The sequence below is a fragment of the Carica papaya genome, chromosome 4, assembly GCF_054855325.1.
Source record: "Carica papaya isolate Zhongbai chromosome 4, ASM5485532v1, whole genome shotgun sequence".
Taxonomy (NCBI): Eukaryota; Viridiplantae; Streptophyta; class Magnoliopsida; order Brassicales; family Caricaceae; genus Carica; species Carica papaya.
The window spans coordinates 30,808,295-30,827,927 of NC_142312.1; the positions used below are offsets into that span (position 1 = coordinate 30,808,295).

The 19,633-nt window shown below is 36.7% G+C and overlaps 1 protein-coding gene across 9 annotated transcripts in view; it reads left to right on the forward strand.

Moving 5' to 3' along the window:
• Positions 1-19,633, forward strand: part of LOC110812324 (Alkaline-phosphatase-like family protein) — a 43,067-nt gene that overhangs the window by 8,051 nt on the left and 15,383 nt on the right. For 7 of the 9 annotated variants that reach the window (XM_088218961.1, XM_088218963.1, XM_088218964.1 and 4 more), the window contains exons 5-8: positions 3,419-3,508; positions 9,340-9,459; positions 10,119-10,202; positions 15,343-15,420. In XM_088218961.1, the coding sequence (XP_088075087.1) occupies positions 3,419-3,508; positions 9,340-9,459; positions 10,119-10,202; positions 15,343-15,420 (372 nt within the window). Of the gene's footprint in view, positions 1-3,418; positions 3,509-9,339; positions 9,460-10,118; positions 10,203-14,829; positions 14,960-15,342; positions 15,421-19,633 lie in introns of those variants that run through there. The other 2 variants (XM_088218967.1, XM_088218965.1) reach the window with 2 other exon arrangements.

A 19,633-nucleotide genomic window follows, 5' to 3' on the forward strand; every position in this document is an offset into this window, starting at 1 on the left:
TATGAGGAAACTGAAGTATTTAAAGAGAAAATTGAAATCATGGAATAAGGAAGAGTTTGGGAATGTAGGCTTGAGAAAAGTAGAAATTCTAGAGCAGATGAAGGATCTAGACAAATTCGCGATTGAGTGAACCACTTCTGAAAGCCAAAAAGAGACTTTATTAGACCTAAAAAACGAGTTAGAGGAAATGATGTTCAAAAGAACGAAGTTGGAGACAAAAGGTGAAGGGGGGAGAGATCTAGGGAGTGAAAAAAGCGCCTTACCCAGATGGGTTTTCTATAGAGTTCCTCAAAGAATGTTGGGACATCGGTCAAAATGAATTTGATTAGAGTATTTGTGGAGTTCTATTTGAATGCCACCATAGGTAAGAGCATGAAAGCTACTTTCATCACTTTAACTACCAAAAAGGGCAAGTCAGGGAAGGTCTTCGATTATTACTCGATTAGTTTAATGACAAGTGCTTATAAAATCATCATTAAGGTTATGTCTTAAGGATTTATGAGATTTTGGACAACATAATTTCACTAAACTAGAGTGCCTTCGTGGAGGTAGACAAATCCTTGATGCATATTTGCTCGTGGAGAAGGTACTTGATCATATTCATAGATCTAAAGAAAAAGGATTATTCTCAAACTGGATTTCGGAAAGACCTATGATAGGGTTGACTGAAGTTTTAGAAGAGGGATGGAATGTAAAGGATTTGACACAAGATGGAGAAGGGGGAACTAGAGTTGCTTATCATCAGTCTCCTTTGCAGTAATTGTTAATGGAAAACCAGAGAATAGTTCCAGGCATCAAGAGGATTGAGACAGGGGAACCCTATCTTCCCCTTTCTCTTTACTTGGGTAGTGGATGTGTTGACTTGGATGTTATGTAGAGCAAATTTCTGAGTTCGTGAATGTTATCTTAGAATTGAAAATCAATTTGGGGAAAGTGGTCTCATAGGAATTAATATGGATGATCAAATTCTGGTGCGTCTAGCGAAGTCAGTGGAGTATGCTAGAACTTATTGGCCTTTGACATATTTGGGAGCCCTCTTGGGGGTTGCCCGAGGAATAAACATTTTTGGCAAGGGATGGAGAATGAAGTGGCTAAGAGGCTAGATAGTTGGAAAAATGGATTTTTTTTCTTGTAGGAGGTAGCTTGACTTTCATTCTGGCATGTCTATCATGTGTACCACTTTATATTTTATTCTTTTCTCATGACACACACGAAGGTAAAAAGATATCAAGAAATGAATGAGGAAATCTCTATGGGCGGAGCTGATTAGGGAGACCTTGACCATTTAGTTAGCTGGGAGGTGTCTTGCCAGTCCAAGAGTTTTCCTGTATTTTTATTGCTAAAAGACTTTAGCATTTCCCATGAGAACCAAATTCTTTGTGGCACAAGGTGATAAACAGTATCCATAAGATTGGCAGGGATGGGTGGGACATCATTGCAGGAAGATCTATATCCCACGGTAGCCCTTAGAAATCCGTCTCCCAAACTTTTCTTTTATTTTTGCCCCTACCTAACCTGATTGCATGTGGGAGGTGGATCTAGAGGGATGTTTTGGGAAGACACTCGGGTGGGAGACCAACCTTTATCTACTCAATTCCCTTGCTTGTTTAACCTATGATCTAGACATATATCCTAGTCTCTCAATTCATTTCCACCTGCAAGGGGATCGTGGTTTGGAACTTACATTTCACTTGTGAATCTTTTAAATTGGAACTGGAAGTACAAAATCTATTGGGACTATTGGAATCGGTTCAACTATCCTCGTGGCTTGGCACCAAAACTTGGCCATAGCATCATCAGAGTCATACACTAGGGAGTCTTTCTTTGATTATCTAACTGAGAACCATCCTTTAAGCTAGTTCCATATTGCCGAAGTGTTTTAGAAAGCATTTGTTTTGTTAAAGGTAAAAGGTTTTTACTTGGTAAGGCATGCATCAAAGGCTCAATACCGATGAGATGCTTTTTGTTATGTCTTTAGAGAAAGAGAGTCTCAGTCATATTTACTCCTCCACTGTGAGATAACTTGGAAGATTTAGACAAGAATGTTCAGCTTGTCTAGATTCAGTTGGGTCACTCTTGTAGTTGAGAGCTTCTTACGTTTATAGATAAAAGGTGATTGGGTAAGAAGGGAAGTGAAAGCATTGTAGTGAGGGATTATTTCTCCGGTTTGTGGACAATGTGGCTTTGAAGTAATTGAAGAATCTTTAGTGAGAGACATACATCCTTCCATGAGCTATGAGAGAGAATGACTTTTCTGGCAACCTTACGAGTCAAGGCACATGCACACTTTTTTGAGATAGCTATTTCCGATCTCCATTGGAATTAGGAGGGTATCGTTTTTGTTCATTAACAGTCCATATAATTGTTCACTTACATTTTATTAGGATTTTTTGTTGGTTGACAAGATTAAGAGGATGTCTTATTCTTCTTGTTGTACATATTTTCCCTCTTCTCTTAACAAAGCTTCTTTTTCTATCAAAAAGATTCTCTTTTCCAAATACACATAATACACACCAAATACACACATTACGACACATACAGACATAGTACAACATTTTAATACCTATATGCTATCTATCAATTACATAATTATTTTACACCTAAATGTTGATATACTCATTAAGATACACGACGTGCACCATAACACTTTTTTAGTTTCCTAGTCATCTCTATATTTAGGCCTCCTGGCATCAGATTGCCTTAATTTTCCACATCAAAGTCTTTTTCTCTTTTTTGTCTTTTCCATCCACCATTGTCAACCTTTTATCTTTTTTACTTTCATTTTTAATTACAAGTACATGTGGGAATGTGGTTAGAAGCTTTCTGCAGTTATGTTGTTTAGCTTTTTGTGGACATGGAGCATTGTGAGTTTGTTCCCCAACTTTTCTGCGTTTTTTATCCATTCATCTGAGAGGTTGGACGAGGAAGAAGCTTAAGGTATGGTTGTGTGATCCTCTCTTCATTGGTGTTGGGTCTTGGCTGGAATGCCAAGGGGGCGCAACCCATGTACAAGAGAAAGAAAAAGAATTTACAGATCTATGAGTATATCTACAATAGATCCAAAATTTTTGAACTTATCCAGGTTATGAACAAGAACAGTTAATTCAAAAAAATGAAACCATCTATCCTTGATAGTGTCAAAATCAGTAACCTGATTTTGCAGCATGCTGTGTAGAGGAGTAGCTTTCAGATTTTGTTGTTGAGTATGATGTAAAAATTGTTTTTTTTTATTATTTAAAAAAAAATGATGTAAAAATTGTTTTTGATGAAAGTTTAAACCAAGTGTAATTTTTGCAATTGTGCTGTTATTTCTTATCTGTTTCTCTTCTAACATAGAAGTCGGAGTTTATATACATTCATGTGGCACAGTACCCTCCTAATTTTGACTATATTTTCCATCACTTCTAATGTTTTCCAGGGCTTGACGACTGGTGGATTGCCTACTTTTATTGATATTGGGAATAGTTTTGGTGCTCCGGCCATTATTGAAGATAATTTGATTAATCAGGTTTGGTTTTTGATCTTTGTTGACACTTGGACTAGCTACTGTTTCACCTATGCTGTAGTTTGGAACTAGCTATTGTTGAAGGTGCATGTAACCACTCCTTAAAGTTGGAGTGACAAATACTATTAGCAAACATCTTATCCACAGACTCCTTTCTGATCTCATGAAACCATGCAATGTCTGAAATAGCCCTAGAAATCACTTATTTTATTTTCTTCATTTCAGGACATTGACTTATATTCTCCATGAGAAAATGTATTTCCTCTTACTTCCTTTTTAACTACCAGATGAAATTATAGCGTCTATTCTCTAATTTCTAGCTTTAGTTTTATTTCTCCCGGTGTAGATTTTTGGTGAAATTACAACCTTCATGTCCTTACTCGATGACCACACAAGTTGAAAAAATAATTTACCCAAAAGCTCGACAGGACTCTCGAATATTTTCCTGTCAAAATTGGCCTTAAGAAAAGGCCATAAAGAACATTAGAGAAAGCTTAGTCCTCCTGATGGAGTAGGCAAAGTTTATTCAGTAGTGTAAACCTTAGTCATGCCACTTGCCAAAGCCACGCTAAGAAGGGTTAAGAGATTTAAGATTTGAATTTAAGGTTGTGAAAAGGGGAAAGCTAGAAATGTAGGCCTTTTAAAGAAGACCAACTCTCTGGTCAGATGCAGGTTCCAGCCCTTTCATTTGTTCTTTCATCGCCTCCTACCTGATTTGTTTGGTAAAACCGCAGGTACTGTTGGTTTTGCCTTTGCATGTGTTATGTTCAAGATGATGGACCAAAATCGTTCCTTACTACCTCGAAACCATTAGCGAAAATAATAAAACCATCATCCCGCAAGAGATCATTGTCTACCTTGTCATTGCAAATTAATTTTCCTCTTCCAAAACCCACTAAAGCCTCGTCCTCTTCCAACTGAGAAGACAAAAGAAACATTCAAGTTAGATTCAACATCATAACCCTCCTCTTTCTGTACAATGTCGGTTGCCTCTCCACCAAAAATGGCTGAGATATCATGCCTAGTTTTTACTGACGGGGTTGACCCTTTATGAGAGCTAGAGCCACCCACCCGCTTCAGAGTCGTGTCTGGCCCTGGGGAACTTATCTTATGTTCCCACCATTTACCTCCAAACTCTCTTTTTCTGTTCAAAACTTATGATTTCCAGCAAAGACATTGTTTTGGAACAAAATTATTGAATGGAGATGCTTGGAAGCTTCAACAGAAGGGAATGTGTTTTCTTCATGCAGATTGGCGGTAATGTTTGAATGTTTATCACAGTCTTGGTAGAAAGACTGAGAGTAGAATTATCACACGGTTGCATTTTGGACTTTTTAACCCACTATTTAGGTGGCCTCTTAGTAGATTGAACCTGAATATTGATAATCTCTGTTTTCCCCAAAGCGATCCCTGTAAAGTTCTGATAGGAGCTTGGGTTTTTTGGGCCATATTCAGATTGGGCCTAGTTCTATCAAAAAATGGATTCTTTAACTTTCCTTCTTGAGTCCTGTTTATTTGGACATTTTCTATACAAAAATCTCTCTCTCCCTTCTAGTTGACTAAAATAATTATAGATTTATTCCCTATGGAAGACACGGGATCTCTTTCCAAAATTTGCTAATGTAATCCCCTCGTCTCCTTCAATTATTGCCAAACTTGATTCCTGCTAGTTCAGAAAAAGTCAACTTCCTGTTTTTGGTGCTCTTGACACTGAAAATGTTTTCTCCATGAATTCAGCCACTCACAGTATGTTGGGAAGGAACACAGTGGTACCATGACCTCGAAAGACCTTACTTCTGAAAGTTTCCGTCTTTTGGAGCTTTGCTTCAAAAAAAATTACAGAAGTGCTTTCACCATTCTCAACCACCACTTTCCCTAGCACCTTCATGCATAATGCACTGCTCTCCTGCATAAAATATTTCTGATACCATCATGAACCTTCCTCTTAGATTTTCCTTCACATCAGCCAGGAAGTAGTGGTTATCTTCTCTAAAGATCACCCTGCTACGAATTCCCTTATCTCATGGTAGAGGCTTATGGCGAAAAATTCTAATGCAAAGGAGCAACTTTCCACAACTTGTCACTTGGAAATTGGGGAGAGGAAATTAGATCATTTTTTGGGAGGATGATTGGATTAGAGAGGGTTGCTTAAAGAGTCGATTTCTCAATATTGCACAATCTAAGGAGATGACTGTTGAGGAAGCTTACCGAGCTGTTAATGACAAAAGTGTATGGTCTATCAATGTCATTCGGAATTTGAATGATTGGGAGGTTGCTGAATGTGAGGGTTTGATAAAGATGCTGGCCGGCAAGGTGGTTGACAACGAAATGGACCGGATTGTATGGAAATTTGAAAAAAGTGGCAATTTCTCAGTCAAGTCTTACTACAACCATCTTAGCAGTAAAGTGAATGTGACGAGACATAATTTTCCAGCCAAGCAAATTTGGAAAACAAAGGCTCCACCCCGTATTGCTTTTTTTGCTTGGGAGGCTTGTTGGGAGAGGATTTTGACTATTGACAAGTTGAGAATTAGAGGTAGAGTATTGGTTAACGGCTGTTATTGCTGCTTGCAAGCGGAGGAATCGTGTAACCATCTCTTATTATGGTGCTCGTTAGTATACAGCTTATGGTGTTTGATCTACGACCTTGTGGGGATTAATTGGGTTATTGCGGGGTCTGTTAAGGGAGAATTATGGGCGTGGGACGGGCTGTATGTTAAAAAAGAGATTGCCAACTTGATTCATTTGACTGTTTTTTGGGTCATTTAGAAGGAAAGAAATGATAGGACTTTTGATAGTGTTGGAAATAGTTCCAATAAATTAAAAAATAGGTGGATTCACTATTTTGGTTTTATTTTGTTAGAACATGACATTATTAGTGATGTAGATTTTGGGAATGCTATTGATATGCTAATATGATGTAAAATTTTTGTACATGGGTGATACCTCCTATTTTGGTGCCTTGTTAATATATATTATACTTTTTATTTAAAAAAAAAAAGAAAAGATCACACTACTACAATCAACTCTTTTCCTCTTTGCAAGCTCTCTTCAAAAACTACATCAGCCACCTAATCTCTTCTCTCCCATTGTTAATCCAAAATGTCTTATCTTTAACTATCTCTCAAAACAGACATTAAAGAAGAGATCTCCCTCCGCGCAGAGATAAATCGGTTTTAGAATCAGATGTGAACGTGTTAACCTCTTATCACTCTGAATGCCCCCACTCTCACTACTCCTCCTTCACAAATCCAATGCCCACTCAACTCAGTCACAAAATATTATAAGCCAAAAACGATGAGCAAACAGGCACCACAAAAAGAGATCCTTGCATGTCTGTACATTCCCCTTGCACAAGTAACAACCATGTACAGGATTCCCCCCCTCACTAGCTTATCTAACGTTGTAAGGATACGCTCCCAAATAGCTTCCCAAGTAAAAAGCACCACCTTGGGGGTTGCCTTCACCCTCTAAATCATACCCAATGGAAACTTTTCATTAGCATCCTCTCTCTTGATCAAGAACGAGTAAAAGAAGTCTTGATTGAGAAAAGTCCTTTTTTGCTGAGTATATTGGCTCATCTTTAGAACTGTTAGTATCACCACCTAATATAGAGAATTGGAAGTCTCGTATAATCATTACTCTTTATCATTCAAGTTTCTGGATAAAGCTATAGGCCAAGTATGGACACATCTGGATGGATGTTTGAACGGGTATCCAAAGTACGAACGAGATGGATGTTTGTTGGCCCAACCATTTTTCTTAGTCCTGATCACAATGAAGGAAAAGGAGTAATTTAGAACAAAGTTTTTGTGTTGTTGATTTCTAGGCACTTGAATCCTGTAAAGATGATGATGATTTTACAATGGTAACTAAAGTTTTCAAACCATGTTAACTAGGAAAGAAACCAAATCACAGTGAGACCTCAACTACTGGCAGAGAAAACATGGAAAGTCTCTCATGTACCTTCTATAAGAAACCAACACACCAGAGAAAAGTGTGGAGACCATATTCTACCATTTGTCATTTCCTATAACAATTATATCATTTACATACACTAGTAGCTGTAGCTCCTTGACTCTGAGTATTTAATAAATAGGGTGTGATGTCCCTGAATTTGTCTGTAGCCCGTGGATAGCATCACTTTGGCAAATCTCCCAAACCATGCTTGAGGAGATTGTTTAAGTTCATAGAGTGTCTTTTTTAGTTTGCATAACTTATTGCATTTTTTCACTTTGGTGAATCTAGGGAGAATCTCTATATAATTTTGCTCTTTAAATTCCCCATGCAGAAAGACATTCCTCACCGAACTGTTGTAACTACTAGTTGAAATTAGCAGTTAAGGATAGTAGGATACATACTGTATTCATCTTTGTAATAGGTATAAAGGTCTCTAAATAATCCCGACGTAGTAGGCCATGCTGTGCAAGTTGCTGGATGCGTGGTAAAGGGGTTTGGGTGTGCGAATGAGGAAGATAGGCGCACGGCTAAGGCTTGGCACAATAGAAGTTATATAGGTGGAGGCGTGTGGTTCTAGTGGCTGGTAGTTGAGTGGCTCCTCTAGTTGCTTCTAGTCGTGCAGTTTGGGAGCTACGGCCAGCTTGTGGTGGAGATGGCTGATCTTGTGGTGGCCGGTGGTTGAAGTGTGGTGGCCAGTTATGAAGTTTGCCCCCATTTAGAGTTTTCATATTTTGGCAATGAAAACCAAATATAGTTTGTAGGAGAGTTTAGGATTTATTTAACATAGGGTTTTGATATCATGTGGAAAATGAGTTATGAATTTTATTGAATAACAGAACCCTATATATATAGATTTTGTAAACAATAAAAAGAAAACACTATTAACTACGTGGGATGAGTATATTACTAATATACCATTTGCCCTACTTACTATACAAATATACTTCCCAACTTGGAGTTCCGCTATTAGTTGATTGATGGGAATTTCGTAGGTTTTCCAATGATGTCGAAAGATGATGTCATCTTTCCCATTGTTTGGCTTCTTCTTCATAGAGGCATTTCAGGTCTCCTCTTGCAAGGATCAAACAGTAGAGGTGTTCAACAAGGATCCTGGTTATTTCGGTTGCTGACAAAGAATTCGAGTCTAGTGAAGGATCAAACAATGAAGATTGGCGTCAACTGTGCGGCAATAAAGGGCACATGCAAAAAAACTGACAAAGAGCGAGAAAGATAAGTCATCAGAGTTGGCTTTGGCTTGCACAGGTACTCGCAGAGGTAGCAAGTGTGCACTCAGATGGATGCGTGTGTTGGAGCAGTTCCAATACAAGCTCTATTTGTTTTTTGTTTATTAAAGGAAGAATAACAAGAATGAAAAAAGAGCGCAGGCCTCTGGTAGCATATGAAATTTAGAGAGAAACTAAATTTCTCATCTATTGAAAGGAGCATACATATGTGTGTGTGTATATAGTTGTTACAAAGAGAAAAAGTAGGAAATTAATGACACTAAATCAAGTCATATCTCGGTATAATTGAGATTTATGATCGGTCTCTTATTTTTGATTGTTTCATAGCATTAAGACAAGAGATTGAAGGATTTTTCAACAAAATTTATTTGTTAAATAAGCCATGCAGTTTTAAGTTAGTGAAGCTTATATTTAGAGTTTATAAACTATTCCAATTTAAGTTGCCAAACAAGCTCTTACGGGTGTCATTCATTCAAAGGAGTGAAAGATAATATGGATAATAAAGATAACTTGATATTTCTTTGTTATAGTTCCATCTTTATAAACTTTGTATAATGAATTGTCACTTATTAACAAAAAAAAAAGTAGTATGGATTGACTCTTACATTTCATTTTTGGGATGTCTAACAGTTGGTTCAAAATGGGAAACGAGTGTGGATGATGGGCGACGATACATGGATTCAGTTGTTTCCTCATCATTTTGAAAAGTCGTATCCTTACCCCTCTTTCAATGTTAAAGATCTTCATACGGTATGGTTTAGGAAAATATTATTGGAATTTAGCTTTTTTGAATTCCATTGAAATATCTGTTATATAATAAATTAGAGCATTTCTACTGTAGCTCGAAGTATGTCAAGGTAATGGTACCTCATGATATATGGGATCTTCATTAGCCATTCATAGTTGCTGAATTGCCACTTATGGCTGTTTTTGTTGCCGCATTTGGCTTTTATCCATTGCCTTTCTTTGGCTATTTATCATTATCACGTGTCCTTATTCTTAGTTGCAATTATTGATTGTCCTTTGCTGCAATCTTTGTCTATCTGTAGTTGCCTACATATGGTTATTGATAGCTCAGTGGCAACAATCATAGATAGTTAAAGATGGTAACAAAGGATAACCAATGATGTCAATCGTGGATAGCCATGTGTGGCAATCATTACTAGCCAAAGACGATAACAAAGGATATATAATGATAACAACTGTGGATACCCACATGTAGCAATCATGGACAGCAAAGAGTGACAACAAAATATAGCATATGTGGCAGTAAAGGATAGCCATATGTGATTATTCGGCAACTATGTATAGTCTGTAATGACCCACTTATATCGGTACCTCAAAATACTGGGGGTATTGTAGAAAGCTCCAATAATTTAAAGACAAATTAATGGATATCTTTCTTTCAGGTGGACAACGGATGCATTGATCACTTGTTGCCATCTCTGCATCAAGAAGATTGGGATGTTCTTATTGCACATTTTCTTGGTGTGGTAGGACCATCATGTTTAATTTATTCTAATTGTTACTTTGAGAAGTTATTGTAGTAGTTATTTAGAAGCTTATGCTACAAATGATGATAATCAATATTAACAAACTAAAGGAAAATAGTCTTCTCTTTTTTACATTGGTGGCACCACTTGGTGCCTTTTGTCTATAATACTTAATCTTTTCTATAAAAAAATGCTGATCAACCTATATGATGCACTCATCGAATTGGGAAGTGACAGTGAATAAGCAATATTAGGTTATCAATTTGATTTTAGACAGTGCAATATCAGCTTGTTATGTAAATAACTATTTCATATCAAATGATTAGGAGGGTTTGTAGATTATAAACTGAGAACAAGGAGTAGTTTTTCAGAAGGATAGATTTTGAAAAGGGGCTTGGGATATGGTTAAGAAAACTCCTGGCAATGGTTTTTAAGTCATGGCTGAAATTTGCATATTGTGGAAGTTAAATTTTCCATCACAGTTGGTGCTATCACGAAGTATACAATAGATACTGACAAATATGTGAAATTTATGTATCACTGAAATCCTTTATGTTCATACATCTATAGAATTTGGATTTTACGAGAAAATTCTTTATGTTCATACATCTAGACTGTGAGATACATTTCTATTGGAAGAGGGCTAAAAAATGATTCGCACCTTCTGGCCCAAATCACAACTAAAAAGTCTGCTACCTACCCTCATCTGACTTTTTTAATATTATTTTATTCAAACAATTTTTTTAAATTGTTTTCAAATCATGAAATGATAAGGGTGAAATGATAGGGTGAGAGGCCTGCACTCATCCTAGAATGGAGTCGAAAAAATCTGTTTATACTGTTGAAAAAAGTTCCCTCAAATAGTTAAGTTTGTTAGGTGAGATGTCCGGGGTGAAGGTGAAGCGAGTGCGATCACGGATGGTATTTTCGATGGAAAGGAAAGTATTCACAATATGGAGAGATGTTGAATCAGGGACTGTGACAATTCAAGAGCAATGAAATAGACACAAGTTTCTCCTTCATGTTGGTGAGAGAAGTTGAATGGCTGCAAATTTCCTTGTATCTTCAGTAGAGGAAGGGCTCTTAATACAGTCCGCTGTGCAGGATTGGTGAGGGTTACTTGATAATAACGCTCAATAGAAATGAATAGGGGAGGTATATAAAGATCTTGTAGTTTAAAGGGGTGGCCTTGTCTTCCAGAATTTGCATCCCTGGGGCATTTTCAGGGATGGGTTGCTTGAAAACCTCCGAAGCACTATACACGGTGGTGACAGGTAATCAAGGAGAATTTCATGCACAAATAGTCTGCAAGCTAGCTCTCATCACAAAACACAAAGGACATCCCATGGAAATCTCCCTCGAAAATCATATGCAAAGGAGTGCTACCCACTACATGGATACAGAACAGAGGGTCGTCGATGGCACATAATAGAGGAGGATTAGTGGCATGTAGGATTCAATTTTCAAAAGGGCTGAAATAGTGCCAAACAATTTGCTATGACACTATAAACTTTCGGATTTGATGAGGGAGGAATTACAGAGATAAACAAGGCAATTGAAGATTATGCATTATGCATAACGACGAATGAGCAAAAAATCACTGGGTGAAGTGGATCGTTAAGCCAGCTCAGCAACAACCTCTGAGTGTAAGTTACAAGGACGCAACTTTAAGGAGCCTGGGCTCTCAATCCAACCTAGTTCTACTTAGATTAACCCAATCTTAATTTAATTAGACCTATTACTGGAGCCCTGCAAATAAATCACTAAAGAGATGGAGGCCCAAAAACCTTGACCTGAAAAGCAGCTCATCCACGACACCTCCAGCAGAGGCCGACGATCTGGAGAATGCTGCTGACGTTGCTCAATGGCAGGAACAGATAGACTCACAACAGCAAACAGATGGCACCAGAAAGTTGGAATTCATTATTGTGTGGGAACAGAATCTTCCGCATCTATTCTGAACCTGACAAAGAAGAAGTGGAGGATGCAGATAAAACCCAATCAAACACAGATATTAGTGAGTTAAGGGAGTGGGTGGAGGAACATATTAATGACCTGAAGGTTGTGTGCAATCAGAGACAAAAAAATGCAAATACCTTTCGAGGTAAAAATCCTAGCATCAGCAATTGGGCTCAGAAGGATGGAGAAAGTGATTGGTCTTTTTTTGACTCGGTTGATGTGGTGGAAGAAGAAACACTCAACTAGCCCTATGATAATGAGAGAGTTTGTGTGCAAAATTTTGAATAAGGTATAAGAGGGATTACACTTCTTCTTCAATGACAATGAGAAGAAAGAACATCATAAGGAGGCAGAGCAGAACCTAGTTATGAGTGTCATGGAGGAGGCAGTTGACAGTGTACTCAAAGGGCAATCACCAACGGGGGAGAAACTCTAATGGCAATCTTATAAAATTTCTTGGTAAAACTCCTATCCTATCCTACACCTTTAACCCCACTGTTTTTCTTTGTGATTCAGGGAAGAAATTGAATAACATTCATTTCATTAAGATATTTTAGGCCTTTCTGAACAAACTATAGTTGTGGGGAATCATGATATGCCAAAGGAGAGTGGAATAACCAAAGGAAATTGCTATTAACCCAGTAATGATAGGTAATAATCAGGAAGACCTGTCTATTCTCGTGGAAAAATTAGATTTCAGAGTTATTGGGGAGAGTGGAGAGGAAGTGAAATTAGTAATACCGCCAAAAATTTATGTATGTAGGAAAAAGCTACGGAATCAAGGATTAGGAAAGTGGCCTAGAAAACAAGCAACAGGAAGGGAACAAAAAGAGGGAAACAGAAAATAATAAATGAAGATAATCTACTGGAATGTTGATGGGTTAGGAAGCCAGAATAAAAGGAAGAAGATCAAAGACATTCTAGGAAGAGCAAATCCTGTGTTGGTTATGATCCAGGGAATAAAAGAAAAGAGGTGGATAGATATTTCATTCAGTGTATCTGGGACTATAGATATAAGAATTGGGCAATCATCCTATCTCTTGGGGCTTCGGGTGGTTCATGATCATTTGGGACATTAGTCTTACTACAGAATAGAGAAGGGGTGTTGGTGGTTTATTAGTGTTTATGAACCTACAAGATATAGAAAATATCTTTTTTTGGGAGGACATGTCCTATTTGGCCAGTCTTTGTAATCCATTAGATGTAGTGACATGACTACATCTATGTGCAACTTTAGCACTTTTATTGAGGAAAACTGTCTTAGAGATTTGCCTTTTTGGAAACACAATATTTACATGGTTAGTGGATAGACATGGTACAGTGTCCTCTCGGTTACATCGATTTTTGGCATCTACCAATTGAGAGGACTCTTTCCTTGGGTTGTCACAGGAAACATTCTTTATACATGTTTCTGATCATTTCTCTATTCTGCTGGAATCTCAGCATCTCAATTGGGAGCCCACACCTTTTAGGTTTGAAAATATGCGGGTGAACCACCTGGGATCCAAAAGTTTGGTGACAGGAGGGTGGCAGATGGAGGACGGGTGTAATTGGAAAAAGTTTTAAATTTTTGTACAAATTGGAAAACCTAAAGGAAATCATCAAAAAGAGAAATAAGGAGGGATTTAGGAATATCTTCGTGAAAAAGACAGGAATTTTGGAGGAAATAAGCATTTTAGGGTAGTAGATAGGATTGAGAGATACATGAGAAAATTTCTCTGGTCGGAAGTAGCTGAGGATTTCAAGGATCATTTAGTTAATTTGGAGGTGTGTTGTAAATCTAAGAATTTAGGTTGGGAATAAGGAATCTTTGGTTAAAAAAACCTATTATTATTGGTCAAATGGCTTTGGTGGTTCCCAAGGGAACCAGAATTTTTGTTGCATAGGGTGACCAGAAGCATCCATGGAAGCGTGAGGGATGTTTGGAATGTCTCTGCAGAAAGATGTCTCTTACCCCGGTCCCTGGAAAGCAATCTCACAAGCTTAACCTATTTTTCTTCTCTATACATACTTTCAAGTTGGAGATGGATCTGCTTTGGGGTTTTGAGAGGATCAAGTTAGATAACTAACCATTAACCACCCAGTTTCCCATATTAGACAACATTTCCTCCACACTAAGCCACAGTTTCTCAATTTTTGACTCACACTGTGGATGAGATATCATGGAATTTCCACTTCTCTTATAACCTCTCTGATATGGAGACTCTAGACATATCCTTCTATTGAACGTTTTGACTCCTGTCATGCCATCCTCACAGCTGAGTGGTAGACGTTGGAGCTTAGAATCTTCTGGCCTTGTTATAGGCTCTCCGAGTAGCACATCTCCCACTGCATGCCAGGATCATATTGCCAAGGGCTTTTGGATGGTTCATGTTCTCTCTAAGGTGAGCTCTTTGTTTGGGCTGCTATTCACCAAAAGCTCAATACAAATGACTTGCTTCAAATTCGTCATCCTTATCAGTTTCTTTTTCAGATATTTATTTTATGTGCTTTGATGGTGGAGAAGTACATGAACATTTGTTTCTTCACTGTGGGTGGCTTGGAAACTTTTCGACTGATTTTTTTAATGTTTGGTATTGTATGAGCGTTGCCACCTACTGTAGTGAGTTTCCTTTCTACATTTTTTGATGGGAATGGGTTGAGGAAGAATGCCAAACTTTTGCGTCAGGGTGTTCTCTTTGCTGGCTTGCGGGGTAAGGAGATCTTTTTGGTATCTTTCTGGACTAAAGGGCACGACTACTATCAGGAGTTTTCTATCTACGATCTTCAATGAAATTGGAAGATCATTATTCATGATAGTTAAGTTTCTCTTTTGCTATTTTTATTTTACTTCTGTTAATTGGTGCCTATTGTTTTTCCTTTTTTCTTTTTCTTTTCTTCCATTCTTTTGGGAGGATTTCTGATTCTCATTTCTGGTACTTCCCTCTTTCGGTATCAACGAATCTTATTTTATCAAAGAAAAGCAAATCTGACATTAGGAGCAAGGCTTCAAAGTGTTGGATATGAGAGATTGACCTTATTTCTAATATCACTACCATGCTCTGACTTCATTTTCAACCCTTTTTTTTTTTCTTTTTTAATTTCTTTATATGTTTTACTACCATGCTCTTTGACAGATTTAAACTTACAGAGACACCTTTGTATTGGGCACTAATAGTTTCTATTTCCATGCTTTGTTCAGGATCATGCTGGGCATATATTTGGTGTTGATTCCATTCCAATGATAGAAAAACTGGAGCAATATAATATTGTTCTGGAGGTAACTTTCTGTAAAATAATATATTTATGTTTAATAAGAATGAATTAATTATGTCCGAGTTCATTGGACCATCAGCTAAGACATACCTTTCAGGTTATTAAAATAATTGTTTAATTCTACAGAGAAAAAAATTGTGGAGAATAAAGTATGAATTTTATTAAATAATAGGCCTCTATATATATAAGTTTATATGAACAATAAAAGGAAACACACTTATTTGATGAGAGGGGTATTTAAACACCATTTATCCTACTTATTATATAAACATACTTTTGCAACGTTCCCCCTCAAACTGGTGAATAGATATTATCCATTCTCAGTTTACCAATAATAGTTTGAAATTCAGGGGTACTCAACTCCTTAGTCAATATGTCTACAAGTTGCAAAGTAGTAGGTATGTATGATGTGCATACCAACCTTCTATCCAACTTTTCTTTGATCAAATAATAATCAACTTCAATATGTTTCGATTTTTCATATTATACAAGATTGTGAGTAATGCTAATTATTGACTTATTATCGCAGTAGGGTCTTATAGGAGCTCACATACCCATTGGATCATAGCCCTAAATTCTTGCTCAGCACTAGATAAGGATACTACATTTTGTTTCATATTTCTCCAGGTCGGTAGGTTTTCTCCAAGAAAGATGCAGTATTCGGACGTAAACTTTCTGTCAACTAATGAACCTACATAGTCAGCACAAATATATGTTTTAAGGAGTAACTTATTGTTTTTCTTAGATATAATTTCTTTTTTCTAGAGTACCCTTCAAGTAGTGGAATATTCTATAGGTAACTTGCAAATGTACTTTAGGATTTTGCATAAATTGACTCACTACACTTACTGTATATGCAATGTCTACTATTGTATGTGATAAGTATACCAATATATCTATTAGTCTCAATTTATCTACTAGTCTTTGATACATTTCCTTGTTCACCTTGGATTTTCCTTTGCAAGTTCAATTTGTGATTGGGATTCATTGGTAGATTGGCTTGCATGCTAGCTTGTCAGTTTCCATTAAGAGATTTTTAATATATTTTTGCTGAGATATACATATTCTAGATTTTGAGTGGGGTGCCTCTATCCTGGTGAAATTTTTTAATTTTCGCATTATTTAATTTCAAATTATTTAATCAGACACTGTTTAAAGGTCACCTTTTCTTCTTTATAATTTCTTGTAATAATTATATCATTTACATACACTAGTAGGACTGACTCCCCCTGACTTCGGGTGCTTGATGAGAAGCGTGTGATCTCCCTAAATCTCTGTATCCCATGGATGGCCACTTTGGCAAATCTCCCAAACTATGTTCGGAAAGATTGATTAAGTCCATACTATGCTTTTTTCGGTTTGCATATTTTATTCTTTCCTCTCCCAAAATTCATGCAGGAAGCTCATTCTTCACTTCAAACTATTTAAAACTATCAATGGATGCTTGCAGTTAAGGGTAGCAGGATATGTTTTCATCTTTGCAATAGGTGTAAAAATATCTTGGTAGTCAATGTCATAGCTCTAGATATATTCTTTATCCACTGATCTTGCCTTGTGTCTTTCATTAGTTCCATTGAGTTTATGTTTCACAATGAACACTCATTTTCATCCAACCGGTCTTTTCTCTTAGGTAGATCTACCACTTTCCAAGTTTGGTTTTTTGTGCCTGCACTTTAATACTCATATTTTTTTATCACTTACTTGTTAAAGTCTCATATAATGTTTTGAGAGTGGATATTATATCCGACTCATAAGAAATTTTTGGTCAACTGGAGAACAATTTTTAAAAGATACAAAGTTAAAAATTGGATAGAGTGGTGTTTAGTGCATTTTCTAATTCGTTTTCTAAGTGGAATAGGTATATCACTATTAGAAAGACTGTAATTCTCAGGTTTACCTCATTTCTACTTTTTAGCTCGGATTCTTGAAGCTATTTTGGACCAGAGTGCAAGTTTTTCCTTCTTGGGTACAACGGGTAAAACATGGGTCTTGTATGGGTTGTGGTTCAGGCTCATCTTGTGAGGTTTGTGATTTTTAGGCTCATTTTGTGGCTTCTGATCTTCTAGTGGAATGGTGGTCTTAGATATAGGCATAGTGGTTAAGAGCGATGGAGGAATGTCAAACAACAAGTCTCCCTTATCTTCTAATAGTCTCTTCCTGAAGATAGAGTTGGTAAAAAATGACTTATCTTAACAAAAATATCATCATGCGATACATATATATATATTTTTGTGGTTGAATGTTAACACGTATCCTTTTTGGGTTGGTGAATGTCCCACAAAGATAAACTTAACAGCCTTGGGGTCAAGTTTCTCTATTTGAGACTGATGTATGTGAATATAGGTAATATGCCCAAAGGCACGAGGGATAAGGTAATTTGTTATTTGTACTTCTGGAAGAATGTAGTTAGAATTTCCATCGAACTTTGAAAGTCTCGTGTTCTAGATGATAATTGGTTCATAACATATATGACAGTTAACACAGCTTCTCCGCAATAGTGTTTAGATACATGGTTTTGAAATAAGAAGACGTGTAGTAGTAAGCAAGTGGTTATTTTTGTCTTCTGCGACTTCATTTTGTTGTGAAGTATAAATACAAGAAGACTCGTGAACAATTCATTCATTTTGATAAAAAGATATTAAGGGTTGATTAAAGTAATATCGAGCATATCTATTCTAAAACATTTAATTGTTATCCTCAATTGTGTTTTAATCATGACATAAAATTGGAGAACAATATGGCTAAGTTTAGTTTTAAATTCCAATAAGAGAATCCAATGATCCAAGTACATTCATCAATAAAAGAAATGAAACATCATCTGCCCCAGAGGTATTAGGAATACTAGGGGGACCTTAAGCATCGCTAAGAATTAATTGAAAAGGAAAATTATTTTTTTTATTACTAGAGGAAGAAGTTACATGTTTGTGTTTTGTCAGTTCAAATACATTGCACTATAAATTTTTATTATTACATTGAAAAAATAAAGAGGGAAACATGATCTTAAGAATGAATAAAGAAGGTTGTCCTAGTCTCTTGTGGTACGTGTTGGTAGAAAGAATGGATACATTAGGTGTATCTAGGAAATATAATCCCTCACCAGCCTTAGCACGTCTAATCATCCTCCCTGAGTTATAGTCTTAAAGTTCACAAAGAGAAGGAAAAAAATCACTTTGCAACTAAGGTCATGAGATATTTTGATTACCATTATAAAATCGGTACCGCAATTTATGTACATGGAGAACATCCCTAAGAGTGAGGTAAGGATTAAGGTTTATAGTTCAAAGTCCTACTAATATGGTTAGTAAACCATCGCCAGAGGCAATTTTCCTATTGGCTGGACATGAAATATTAATATTAAACAATTTAAAAGAATTGATTATGTGGTCGGTAGCTCCTTAATCCACGATCCATGACAATGCAAAAGATTTATCTAAAACATTTAAACCATGTGAAATAGGGAGTACACCTGAATGTTTTAAGAGACCTATACTATTAGGTTTTTCAAGTTGCTTGAGTCAGGTCTGCAAGCGCTTGATTTCTGCCTTGAAATCTCAGGTCTTTGTAGTCTTCTCCTCCTGGGCTAGATGTGCATGTCCGTCACACTTCTTGTATCCTTAATCCTTGCTAGAGGTGGTTGGTTTTTCATGAAGCTTGCAACATTTTTCTCTGGTGTGCCTTGGTTTTGTATAGAAGATATATTAGAGATTTTCCCTTCTTCAGCCGGTAGCTAAGGTCTCATTTGATTTGGTTCCTTCCCGAGTTGACGTGGTTTGGAGTTTTAACCATTGTTGAGCCAACGTTGGTGCAAGATTCAAGCTTAATCTCTTCTACCTTTCTCTGTGCTAAGGATATCACCTCATTCAGTAATGTTATCTCTTCCTTTCCTAGGATCTGGATCTTCATTTGATCATATCTTTTGTTAAGTCCTGTTATAAATTAGTATGTTCTATCTTTCTCAACTAGTCTTTTTAAGTTGCTGAATTTTCACTACTTTTCATAATAATACTATTGTATTGGTCAAGTTCTTCCTTTAAGTCTTTTAGAAGGTTATATTTTGTGATTGTCTTATTGCCCCATTTAGTTGTGCAGGTTTTGATGGTTAGGTTATATATCTAAGCTGTATCTTTTTCTTTAAAATAGTTTTGTCAAGTTGCATCCCAAATCTCCTTTGCACTAGGCAGATACATAAATGGTTTACTAATCTCTGGTGGCATAAA